The 13,142-nt window shown below is 34.8% G+C and overlaps 2 protein-coding genes across 3 annotated transcripts in view; both read left to right on the top strand.

Moving 5' to 3' along the window:
* Positions 1-13,142, top strand: part of RAD54B (RAD54 homolog B) — an 89,693-nt gene that overhangs the window by 25,582 nt on the left and 50,969 nt on the right. The window lies entirely within an intron of this gene.
* FSBP (fibrinogen silencer binding protein) lies at positions 394-9,610 on the top strand. The gene is made up of 2 exons (XM_037131160.2): positions 394-819; positions 6,891-9,610. Exons 1-2 carry the CDS (start codon positions 446-448, stop codon positions 7,414-7,416), a joined length of 900 nt encoding a protein of 299 aa, XP_036987055.1. The 5' UTR covers positions 394-445; the 3' UTR covers positions 7,417-9,610.

Genomic DNA, 13,142 nt, shown 5'->3' on the forward strand with positions numbered 1-13,142 from the left:
GTAAACAAATAGCACAACAGTTCCTCTTTTGTTTTTATTAAAGTGCTACTGCAGTGCAGTTTCAATCTATCAGCTAGGCACACTGTGGAAATTTGATATTCTCACCAAACTAGCTAATTTTTAGCTGTGTTCCATGCTTATCTCTAGACCTTTGTGTATTAAATTCTATCTTGAGCTGTTCTCTTTATACACAAGTGTGTTTTGCTTGTGCCTTCCTGTCTTTTTCAGTGAGAAGCTTTATGTAGGTCAGGCTTGGCTTAAGCAGATTTCCTGAACCTGCGTCAGCTTAAGCTGGAGGAATTTTAATAAACCCTCCCCTGTAGGCGTGGGCCTAAATGAGGCTAGCCTAGTTAAGCCTGATCTTTTACCGTTTGTGAAAAGAGCTGAGCAGAGCTGAAGGCTGCATGGTGGTTTCAGAAACTGCCTACTTAATTTGAAAAGAACAATGGTAGGAAAGGCTAGATCTTCCAATTTTACCTTATCTGAAAAGCTTGATTTGCTAAAGCTTGTGAAGCCACATGTGAAAATTCTTGAAGAACACACTAATAAACATTCAGTAATAGTGGAAAAGAATAGGTGTTGGGATATCATAGCAGTTAACTATAATGCAATTGGAGTAGACCGCCCTCCACGAACAGCGCAGGGCCTGCGCACCCTTTACAAAAGGCTCAAAGAATATGCCAAACAGGAGCTATTGCAGCAAAAAGACACCCAATCAGATTTTAAAGGCAATATTTCTGAGCCAACCAAGAAAGTTATGGAGATGATTCCCCAGATTTCCAGTTTTTGCCTGGTAAGAGACAGGAACCACATACAAAGGTAAGCTTTATTTTATTTTGTTGTGGAAAATTATGGCGCCTCCTATCTATTGGGCTCTGGCTTAGTTGTGATAGTGATATGCATAGTAAGCATCCCCACACGGGAGCAATGAATAGTGTCTTTGTTTTGTATTCTAGAAAAAGAAAAGTGAGGCTATAAGGAATTTTTCTGCTGCATTTCATTTAAGCCACTTTTTATTGTCTTCCCTTCCCCCTTCCCTCCCTTTGTAGTTTCTGAAAAGTGAAGGTTAGGGAGGAATGAATGGGATGAAATTTGCAACATCACCTCATAAACTTTTTAAGCTTTAAAATTAAATTATTTAATTAGCTGAGAGAGATCTTTTAAAATTTCATTGAAGATTATATTTCATTGGAATTTTCAGTTTTGTAAAAAGTTAGTTTCAGGAGAAACGGAACCCTTGCTTTTATTTGAAATTGTTAATCTTTTGTTGAATATTGTTTGAGCTAAAAAACTAAAATCAATAACTATGTAAACTTATCAATGGTATTATTGTATATATTAAAACAGTTTAAATTCTTTTTCTAACAAATTTAAAATAAACACTAGGAAAGGAATTGGTACCTAATTAGGGATTCAACTACTTAATAAAATTCAGTTTTTGTGTTTTTATTAATTAATGGTATAGTGTCACTTTGATCTTGGGTCACACAGGAATGGGCAGGATTTCTCCAACTGCTTTGCAAGGATATCAGAATATGAATTTTACTACACCAGTAAGAGCAACTGGGTTCATTGAGGGTTAGAAACATTTCTTTGTTTAAATTTATGCTCCACATTAACTACTTCCCTGGGAATCTTAAAAACTCTTATTTTACTACTGATTGAAATTTTAACCCCTGGCACAAGACAAAAATGGCAGCTGCATTCTTCTGAATCATTTAGGGTAATTTACACGTTATGAACTTACTGTTAGTTGAGAGACCTTTCAAACAAAGCTTCACAGTGTGCTCCTGTTAGTGGGAGAGTTATTTTATAAGCAGAATTGTAGATAACCTGTGAAATCTTTTGAAGTTAAGAGAGACACAAGGGAAAAAAACTTTTTAGCAAATGTGTTTGTTATTTTGATAATTTACTAGTATAATTTTTTCAGCCCAGCTTATTTCTAGTTGATAGCATAGTAAAAAAAATATCACTAGTGGGAATCCGGGATATGGATCTACAGTGTATTAAGTTGTGGGACCACTGCTTAAAATGTTCACTGTGATTACAAAGGATTAAATTCTAATGTGCTGGATGTCCAAAAAACTTCACAGTAAGACCATTCTATACTTTCCTACTTATTAAATCTCCCCCTACCCTCAAACCATAGAGAAAAGTGGCTTTTGCAGTACAAGTATAAAACTGTCTTTTGGGTATTAAGTATAGGCTTTTGTAATTTAAAAACTACATATAGAACTGTAGTTTTAGTTAGATACTTATTTTAAACTGGTAAGAATGGACACTACATATGATCTTAGCCTAAAGGCTGAGAAGCAATAGATACATATTTTAATAATACAGTGAGTATAGAAGAAAAATAATATATGAGTATCTACTTATATTTTGATTATTTGTGTGTATTACATATGCAATCTTTTGAGACAACTAAATTTCTCTGATAAAAGTAATTGATTTAATCTATTTTTATACCTACTGTGTAAATAATTTTTCAGATTAAGAAAATATATTGATTGATTTTTAGAGAGAGAGAGGGAGGAGATGAGGGGTAGAGAGAGGTCGAGATCGATTTGTTGTTCCACTTATTTATGCATCATTGATTCATTGCTGTGTATGCCCTGACCAGGGATCAAACCTGCAACCTGGGCGTTTAGGGACGCTGCTCTAACCAATCGAGCTACCCAGCCAGGGCCAGTTTTCAGATTTTAAAGTGAAGAATATTCTAAATAAGTCACTTAAATGCTTGCTTATGTTAGTGTCTACACTGCTATTTTTCTATAGTAGCATTTTCATTTAATATATTTATATATGTAATGTGCTTATACTTGGCATCATCTTGAATCTTAATTATCTCAAGTTTATCATTATTTTATAACTTTAATTATGCTTTTATATAAATATGTCTGTTAATCTCACCAAACTCCCATTCTTAATAAGGAAAATCTTACTGCTTATATTATTTAATGTATTTGAAAATACACACCTGTCCTGGCAGGCGTGGCTTAGTGGGTTGAGTACTGACCTGCAAACCAAAAGGTCTCCAGTTCAATTCCCAGTTAGGGCACATGCCTGGGTTGCTGGCCAGGTCCCTATCTGGGGGCATGAGGGAGGCAACCAGTCTCTCTCGCACATCGCTGTTTCTGTCTCTTTCTCCCACCCTCCCCCTCCAAAGTAAATACATAAATTTTACTTTAAAAAAAGTACACACCTATGTTGTAAGACTGTCTCCATAACACATTGATTTATGCCTTTATTTTTACTTCTTTCTAATCTCAAATTATATTTTGTGTTTTTGTAATCTATTTGATCTTTAAAATCAATACTTAAAAATTTTAGAAGTCCTTCTGTTTATTATTTTTGTGACATTCTCTAATGCATTTTTACTATAATGGCCTTACTTGTAAATGTTTCAACTAAAATGGAATGCAGTATTCCAGACATAAGGCATATTTTAAATTTACATGGGAATATGTTTGTGTCTAATTGTGAGTATTATACTCTACTGTACATACTAATTTGGAACAGTAATTGTGTAGATTTAAAAAATTAAATTTTCATCTGTAGTTTGAACATTTTCCCATTGTAGGTTTTAGAGATGGTAATAAAAGCAAACCTTACTAACTTGAATTACATTTCTTTTGCTTTGCTTTTGAAAAGCATAAGATGACAAAAAAGTAAAAAATTAAAATGAAAATTTATGTGATCTACAAATAGATTTTTTCGTAACATATTATATATCTTATTTCATTTGTATCTGTTAGACAAATATCTGCAAATTTTGGCAACTTAATGCCATTTGTAAGTGACACTTGGGGATTTCAATTCTTTTCCTATGTTCTACTTCAACTTACTTCAACATATTAATCATCCATGTACAATACATCTTAACCATGTTACTTTTTCATCATCTATAAATATTCTCAATGTTAATATAGTGTTTTCTCATTAATAATCTTTTTCTCTTATTTTATTTTTAAGTGAGGCAGAAGCAAAAATTTAAAAAAACTCAAGAAACAAGATTATATTCTAAATTAACAGCTTTATATGTGAAATTTTTTTTATAAAACTGGAATCTTAAGGTACATTGCACTTACATCACTATAAATATTAATAAACTATGCTAAAACTAGATGTCTAGTAGGAAGGTGTGTTATATGGAAATTACATGTAAATTTAATAAACTTTCAATATATCATATGTAAGTCATTTAAAAACATTGCATTATAAAAAACATTTTCGGTATATTTAATCATTCAGCATATGATGACCACCTGCTAGGTTTCAAGTACAGTTTTAAGGTACATGCTGGCGATACAGTGGTAGATATAAATCCTTGGCCTGTGAACTTGACCTGACAGTGGTTGAAAAGCTGAGAGAAGAGCCGAGTCATTCGGTTTAGGGTGGGCAAGACTGAACACTGCTGTCTGTGCAAATGGGTAGAAAGGATAATCCTGATGGTTGGGCATACTGAAAGTCATATACAATCTTGATTTTTCTTTATAAGATTTTATTTATTTATTTATTTATAGAGGGGAAGGAGGGAGGGAGAGAAACATCAATGTATGGTTGCCTTTCGTGCATCCCCTGCTGGAAACTGGCCTGCAGGGAAGCAGTCTGCAACCCAGGCTTGTGCCCTGACTGGGAATCGAACCACGATCCTTTGATTCTCAGGCCCGCGCTCTATCCACTGAGTTACACCAGCCAGGGCTCAATCTTGATTTTTAAAATCTGTTTTTTAAATTTTATTTTATTTTTTTAATATATTTTATTTATTTATCTTTAGAGAGGAAGGGAAGGAGAGAAGGAGAGAAATATCAGTGTATGGATGCCTCGTGCCCCTGCTGGGAACCGGCCTGCAGGGAACTGGTCTGCAACCCAGGCATGTGCCCTGACTGGGAATCGAACCGCGATTGTGTGCTTCACAGGCCTGCGCTCAATCCACTGAGCTACCCCAGCCAGGGCTATTTTCTAAAAATTATTTTTCCCATTATCATTTATACCACTGATTTTTTTTTCATAAATACAGAAATCACAGATGGTCTTCCATTGTCCTCCTAGAAGTTTTGAGCTTTCATGATTGTTAGATTGGTTTAGGAGAGCACAAGCAGACCAGGGATTAAGGTGTGGGGATACCAAGGCCTAGAATGCACTGAGTGGCTTTCTGTGCCATTAAAAAAATGTCAGGCTTGTAGAACAACTGGTGTCTCTTTGAGACCATTAAAAATGGCTTTTTAAAAAAAGTAATTTACCTCTTTGTCCTTGTGTAATATTTGAAATTTCCTGTCTTTTTTTCCCAAAGAGTTTCTCTCTCTTTTTTTAAAAGATCTTATTTATTTGTCTTTAGAGGGGAAGGGAAGAAGAGAGGGAGAGAAATATCAATGTATGGTTGCCTCTCATGTGTCCCCTGCTGGGAACTGGCTTGCAACCCAGGCATGTGCCCTGACTGGGAATCAAACCGCTTTTTGGTTTGTAGGCCCCCTCTCAATCCACTGAGCTACACCAGCCAGGTAAATTTCCTGTCTTTTTAGGAGCCTGATCTATAACTTAAAGATGGGAGAAAGCTATATGTATATGTTATTAAGATCCTAAATTTTGTTACTCACCTGAAAAATTTTTTTAAGCAGTTCTATTCTGTGTATTTATCCAAAGAAGACAAAAACAGTTTCCAATAGATATACGCATGCCTAGGTTTATCGCAGAATTATCTCCAGTAGCCAAGATACAGAAGCAACCTAGGTTTTTATCAATAAAAAAATGGATGAAGATTATATGGTATACACATACATACTGGATACAAAAGAAAGTAGTTCTGCCATTTGTGACAATAAAGATAGGTGTGGAGGGTATTATGTTAAGTGAAATAAGTCAGAGAGAAGGATAAATGCCATGTGAATTCACTTATATGTGGAATTTAAAAAAACTCAAACAGCCCTGGCTAGTGTGGCTCAGTGGATTGAGTGCTGACTTATGATCTAAAAGGTCACTCACGGGTTTGATTCCCAGTCAAGGCACATGCCCGGGTTCTGGGCCAGATCCCCACTTGGGGGTGTGCGAGAGGCAACTGATCGATGTATCTCTAACATATCTATGTGTCTCTCCATCATCTCCCTTTCTTTTTTTCTCTTTAAAAATTAAAAAAAAAATCTTAAAAAACACTCAAACGCAAAACCTACACAAACTCATAGAAACAAAGAGTAGTGGAGGTGTGAGGAACAAGTTAGGCTGGACTTTGTTTGACAACCTCAGTACTTGAGTTCTGGCTAAGAAACAATTCAGAGCCAAGACAAACTATAAGGGAAATTTTATTTAGAAAGTCAGAGGTTGAAGAAATAAGCCATAGAAGAAATGGGCTGAGGAAACAAATTACAGAGGCAAGAGAAGGGCTGTGGAGCTTGGGAGAAAGAGTGAGGCCAACGGAACACACCTAGAGAACGACCTGAGAAGGGGGCAGGGAAAGGCGCTGGCGTGTGAGGGAAGGAGGCAGGGAAACAGAAGGCTACTTAGCCACTTGCTTTTGTTATTCTAAGGGTTACGATTTTTAAACATATATATTTATTTATCTTTAGAGAGAGAGAGGAAGGGAGGGAGAAAGAGAAGGAGAGAAACATCAATGTGTGGTTGCCTCTCATGTGTCCCCAGATGAGGACTTGCCCCGCAAACCAGTCATGTGCCCTGACCAGAAATCGAACTGGCAACCCTTTGGTTCCCAGGTCGGCACCCAGTCCACTGAGTCACACCAGCCAGGGCATGGTTAAGATTTTTTTGTTTCATAATTTTTTTCATAGCTTTCGAGCTTGACGATTAATGTATATTAAACATGAAAGTACGGCATAAATATACTCTTGTCTTCATTTGATGATTGACACTTTATAATGCTTTTTTGTGTGCTGTAGTGCAAACTTGGATGAGGAAGCACAGGCTGGTGCCAGTTCTCTGCAAGTAATGTTGGATCACCATCCAGTTGCTATTACAGTGGAGGTGAAGCAAGAAGAAGACATTAAACCCCCTCCTCCACTGGTTTTAAATTCTGAACAGAGTTACACTTTTGAGCAAAGAGAAGAACATGAATTAGTACATCTTATGGAAAGATCTGTGTCGCCATCACTTTCCTCTGTTGATGTGAGAATGACATTGTCTCCATCTTCTATTCCAAGGAGAGATGACTTTTTCCATCATGAGAATGGAGGACACTTTAGGTCACAATTAGGGTATGACCCTCAGATTCTGCAAATGCTGAAAGAGGAGCATCAGATAATTTTAGAAAATCAAAAAAATTTTGGATTGTATGTTCAGGAGAAGAGGGATGGATTGAAAAGAAGACAGCAGCTAGAAGAAGAGTTGCTACAAGCAAAAATTGAAGTGGAGAAGCTGAAAGCAATACGCTTACGGCATGATCTGCCTGAATATGATAGCTTCTGAGTTTTTTTTCAGTCTCACAATTTGATAATTTTAATTTTGGCCAAATTACTTTCATTTGGGAACATCTTAAAGCAGAATACATACTCTTAAAAAAGTATTGTTAGTCTCATTAAAAAAACTCTTGACATTTTTTTCAAGATTTTATTTATTTAGTTTTAGAGAGAGGGGAAGGGAGAGAGAAAGAGAGGGAGAGAAACATTAGTGTGTGGGTGCCTTTCACTCGCCCCCTGACTGGGGACCTGGCCCACAACCCAGGCATGTGCCCTGACTGGGAATAGAACTGGTGACCCTTTGGTTTGCAGCTCGAGCTCAATCCACTGAGCTACACCAGCCAGGGCAACTCTCGACATTTTTTAATTATTTAATTTTCTTTTTGAGATATTTTAAAACTTACTGATTAGATGGCATGGTTGTATTTTTTGGTCTTCCCTCAATTTTTTTCCTAGGAGTCTAATTGTTTGCCTTACAAAAGATGTTATATTTTGATCATTAAAATATAACATATGTAAATATATACACAAATATTCTTTCAAAGCTGTCTTCATTTTAAATTAGATCTTTGAAAGCTGTAGTAGTTTAAGGTTTGTAAGTCACTGTAATTTAGAAGCAATACTAGTCTATTAACAAAAACTTGTCTTTATGACATCGATTTTTATGCTTTCATTTTTGAAAGGATTAAGTCTTACGATTTTAGTGATTAAAGGTATTTGGAGGTCACTTTTCCCCCTACCTCTTCAATTTAGAAGCTAATAAAACTGAAGTCCAGGGAGAATTCAACTTACTTGATATAAAAAGCTATTTATGGCAGAGCAAGGACCAGCACTGAATCTTTATAATTTTTCTCCGTGGTACTTCACAGAAGTAAAGATCCACTAAAATATCCTCCATGTAAAAAATTGGAAGTGTTTGTTTCATTAAAATTGTTTTTGAAATTGGGAGGTTATGAAATCAGGGGAATTGTGTTAGTTACCCAATCCTCCATTTTGTTTTTTGTCCAGCAAAATGATATTCTCTTGGAGCCATTATGTATCTTGGCTGTAAGATTTAATGTCTTAATTCATTTTCAGTGTCTTATTCTGAAAAATATTTCACAGTAAAAAAATTTAATGAACAAAATTTAAATTTTACATAGGTTAAAAATAGCAAAAATATGTTGATGGTTTAAATGATATTCTGTAATATGTTTTGTAAATATTGCTATTCTAGTATTTGTGGAAATAAAACATTCTTAAAGCACACATACTAAGTTTAAATCTTTAGTATATATATTACTTAAGGATTTTTATTTTGGCTGGGGCTTTGTTGAGGAAGGATTTTTTAAGCCAAGCTTTTGAATGGGGTAGGTATAATTTTAGCAGTACAGTGGATGGAGAAGAGGTGTTTAAGTCAAAGTGAACAGGATGGAGAAAGGCTGAGAATGGGGAAGAGTGGAACATTTGTGTACAAGCACAAATACAGCGCCAAGGCAGATGACTTTACCTGAGCGTAGAGGGCCAGTTAGGGCAGTGGTAGCCTGAACTAGGATGTCTCCCTTGACTGAATGGGGTAGCTACTGTTTAGCTCCAGGAGAATTTTCACATACAAGCGTTAGCCAGACATCTGTATTTTATGTGACAATTTCCCAGTTTTAAGATGTTTGCAAAGAATTTAAAATGTTAAAACTGCACAGACAAAACATGTGAGTGGACCTTATTCAGCCAGGGGGCTTCTGGTTTGTGGCCTTTGGAGTAGGGCCGTGGTTCACCAAGAGTAGATCCTGACTAGTAGCCATCAGCATCGCTTGAGAACTTGTGGAAAATGTAAACTCATACCTTTTGAATCAGAAACTCTGGAGGTAGAGTTCAGCAATCTTTTAACAAATCCTATATTTTGGAACCTAGTTCAGTGCCTAAATCCTACTAGATTCTCAAAAAAATTTGTTGAAAAGTAGTAAAGGTGAATTAAGGGTTATCAATTTTGAAGTTGGTGCCAGATTATAGATTATATTAAACACTATTTTTGAGAAATCAAACCTGAATGTACAGTGGGAAGCCATGGATGCCTTTTGATTAAGAGAGAGATATTAGCGCTCCAAGTTATTGTCTTTTAGGATGGGTATTGTAGTGAGAGTAAGTCTGAAATTTAGGTTATGGCTGTAGAAATAGAAATAATAAAATAAAATGGACTGTTAAGGTATTACTTTAGGTTGTTGAATGCTTAATTTCACTGTCATTTTATATCTATTAAGAGTTCAATATTTTATTAAAATGCCTTGAAAATATGTATTATGATATATCCTTTTGACAATTTTATCATCTTTAATCTGCTGACTTCTTGGAGTCTAATGCATTTTTTATAATTCTAATTTGAGGTAATGTTTTTACAGTAGAGTTCCAGTAAATGCATTCTTATAATAGCTTTAAGTTTTTGAGGTTAATGAAAACAAACTACTATATATAAAGTAATTCATGTTGCAATCTGAGCATGCTACTACTTAGAATTGATGATGAACGTTTAACTTGAATATTGACTTTGTGCAACTAAATCAGGGTTTTCCAAAGTGTGTTCTGTGGAACATTAATTCTGTGCGATGTTTGTAGGAAAGAGTTCTGGGTTCAAAATAGTGCAACATACGCCCTGGCTGGTGTGGCTTAGTGAATTGAGTGCCGACCTGCAAACTGAAAGGTCATTGGTCCGATTCCCAGTCAGGACACATGCCTGGGTTGTGGGCTCAGTTACCCAGTGGGGACAAGTAAGAGGCAACTGATGTATATCTCTCGCACATCGATATTTCTCTGCCTCTCTTCCTCCCTCCCTTCCCCTCTCTCTAAAGATAAATAAGTAAAATCTAAAAAAAATCATGTAGCATACATCTTTGGTGATTCGGTTCTAAAATCAGCGTTGAAGGTAAAAATGTACATAGAAAATTGCCCTTGAAAATTCTGCTGCCCGTGAAATAATTGTAAACATAGTCTGCAACAGAGTGTTTTCCAGCATTGTTCAAGATTGTTGTTTTTTCAGTTGTGTCAGAGGGCAAATTCATTAACATTTAGCAACTGAGTAGAATAAAACAGCCTTATTTTTACATATTTTTAAACTCCAGTATCTCACTTGTTGCAGTGAATTTATAATAGCAGTTTTTCCAGTCAGTTTTGTGTAATTTTAATTTGTAAAAATTTAAGCGCTTATGATTCTGTTCCATTGTATAACCACTCCTCCACCCATGCAACCATAATTAGTATAGTTTATGAAAATTCCAGTATAAAGAAAATTTGACCGTTAAACTTTTTTCAGAGGTTTTTATTGTCATTTTGTGTAGTATCTTAGGAAAATTCCGAACTAAACCTTTTTTCTTTTTCACATTCAGAATTTTTTGAGTTTTTTGACTACTTAGCAGCTTACATTTGCAGTTTTCACAGAGGGCAGCTTTTACTAAGGGGAACGTGTAAGGGCAAATTCTGCTGGTACTAGTGTAATACAACTAAAGCCATCAGACATCCTACATACTGTAGAGAATCGTTGGGGGCCATGAGATTTGCCTGTGAAATGTAATGCTGGGAGAACATAGGCAAGAGTGATTTGATTTTTTAAATGTAGACTTAATTTGTACAAGTACATTAAATTTGAAAATCTATGTCAAATTACTATTTCACCCAATATATTAGTACTTTAAATAGTGGGTAGGTTATTTTTAGCACCTTCCTATATGTTTTCTTACCCATATGAACTTAAATTGTACATTATTTTCACAACTTTTGTTTTCCTAAACTAGGTATGATTTATAATGGCATCCTGGAAAAGATAATGAAGCTCTTCATTTCTAAAGATGCCAGCGGATTTCTTAAAATATTCAAATCAAGTACTTAGATGTATAATGAGGGATCAACTTGGTGTTATTTCATTTTTGAAGGATTCATTCTATCCTGTTGCATCTTAGATAGAAATGTGTAAAATACAAATTATTTTTCATGTGCCTTTTAGAGTAATGTTGAATTTTAAGTAGACATGTTTGAATAATTTAGAGTGCGATGAAATGTATTTAATATATACTGTCCATTGATGGTGGTTAAATGTTTTGTGAATACATGTTCTTTTAAATATAAGGTACTACATTGTACTGATTTGTGTGTACTTGCTTTTTGTGTCATAAGACAGAGAATTCAGTTCTGCTGAGGTAAAATTTTAATGATGAGGCATAATCGAAATAAATTTATCTAGGTGATTATGTTATAGTAGGTACCAAATGGACCATGTTTAAATGATATATTTATTTTTCAAATATTAAGAGCACAAATTCTCAAAATCAATTAAATATTTGATAGTAAATTTGATTGTAAATACTTAAAAATAATTAGATGAAATACGGTTGCAGTATTTAATACAAAGGACTAAATGCTTAAAATATGCAACCTAGTTAATTATGAACAGTTTGCTAAATCTTTGCATTTTGATTTGATTTGCATATGATTTTGATTTGATTAAAACTAATAATTAAAATATGAATCTTATTTTTAGTTTTTAATTGGTTTCTAAATAGTGGAAAGCAAAATAAATAAATAAGATAAAAATACTACCCAAGTCAGCCCAAACAATTTTAAGTCTAAATGTTTTCAGGTTTTAAAATTACGTGTAAATTCACTTGTGTTACAGAGATTAAGAAAGTCTTCAAATATATAGAAAAAGTCAGAAGTATTTTACAGTAAACATTCATATGTCTATCACTGAAATTCCTGCAACTTTTTATTGTATTTGCTTTATCATACATTTATCCATCCATCAACTTATTTTATTTTTTTAAAGATTTTTATTTATCTTTAGAGGGGAAGGGAGAGAGGAGGAGAAACATCAATGTATGGTTGTCTTTCATGCATCCTCTGCTGGGAACTGGCTTGCATAGAACTGGCCTGCAACCCAGGCATGTGCCCTGACTGGGAATCAAACCGCGATTGTCTGGTTCGCAGGCCCGCGCTCAATCCACTGAGTTACACCAGCCAGGCATCAACTTATTTTTAAAAGGAAACTTAAACAAGTTGCAGAGTTAGTTAGAATACTTCTAAACACTTCAGCACGAATATTATGAATTGGGGTTCAATATTTATTTGTGTATATATATATTTAAAGGTAAGATATACAAACAGTGAAATGCACAAAACTTCAGTGATGCTTTTTGACAGTTGAACTACACCTTTGCAGCTTAAATCCCTCTTAAAGTCAGAACATTACCCTCACTCCCGTAGTCTCTTCCTCTCCTTTTGTAATCAGTCCTCTGGCACTTTAGGCAACCACTATTCTAATTTTTAGAAAATCACAAGTAAGCTTTGCCTGTTCTAGAACGTCATACAGTACGTACCCCTTGTTTCTGTTCTTTCACCCAGCTTAACATTTTTAATACTCGGGTTCATCCATCTTCTTGTCAGTAGTTCATTGCGTTTTGTTGCTGGGTAGTGTCTATTGTATAAATATACCACAGTTGGTTTATCTTTTGATGTACTTCTGGGCTATTTCCAGATTTGGGCTGTTGTGTATAAAGATTCTATGAATATTCTTGTATAAATTAGTTATGGACATAATGTTGGGTTAGGAAAGATATACCATTTAAACTTCCATTTACAATGTATGGTTTCTTTTTTAAAATAAAGTTTCGCATGTTCAGTGATTGGAATGTCAGAATTGGAATTGGTGAATAACTCTCCTAATATTTAAATGAATTGAAATTTTCTGGTAGATAGTTTAGATATCTGGAAATG

This window comes from Artibeus jamaicensis, unplaced genomic scaffold, assembly GCF_021234435.1.
Source record: "Artibeus jamaicensis isolate MK-2021 breed Jamaican fruit bat unplaced genomic scaffold, CSHL_Jam_final scaffold_916, whole genome shotgun sequence".
NCBI classification, from domain to species: domain Eukaryota; kingdom Metazoa; phylum Chordata; class Mammalia; order Chiroptera; family Phyllostomidae; genus Artibeus; species Artibeus jamaicensis.

What these genes read in the sequence shown, in the direction of transcription:
- FSBP (XM_037131160.2), top strand. Translation starts at nt 446, where the DNA reads ATGGTAGGAAAGGCTAGATCTTCCAATTTTACCTTATCTGAAAAGCTT. An exon ending in GACAGGAACCACATACAAAG is followed by an intron (nt 820 to 6,890) that starts GTAAGCTTTATT and finishes TGTGTGCTGTAG; the next exon opens with TGCAAACTTGGATGAGGAAG.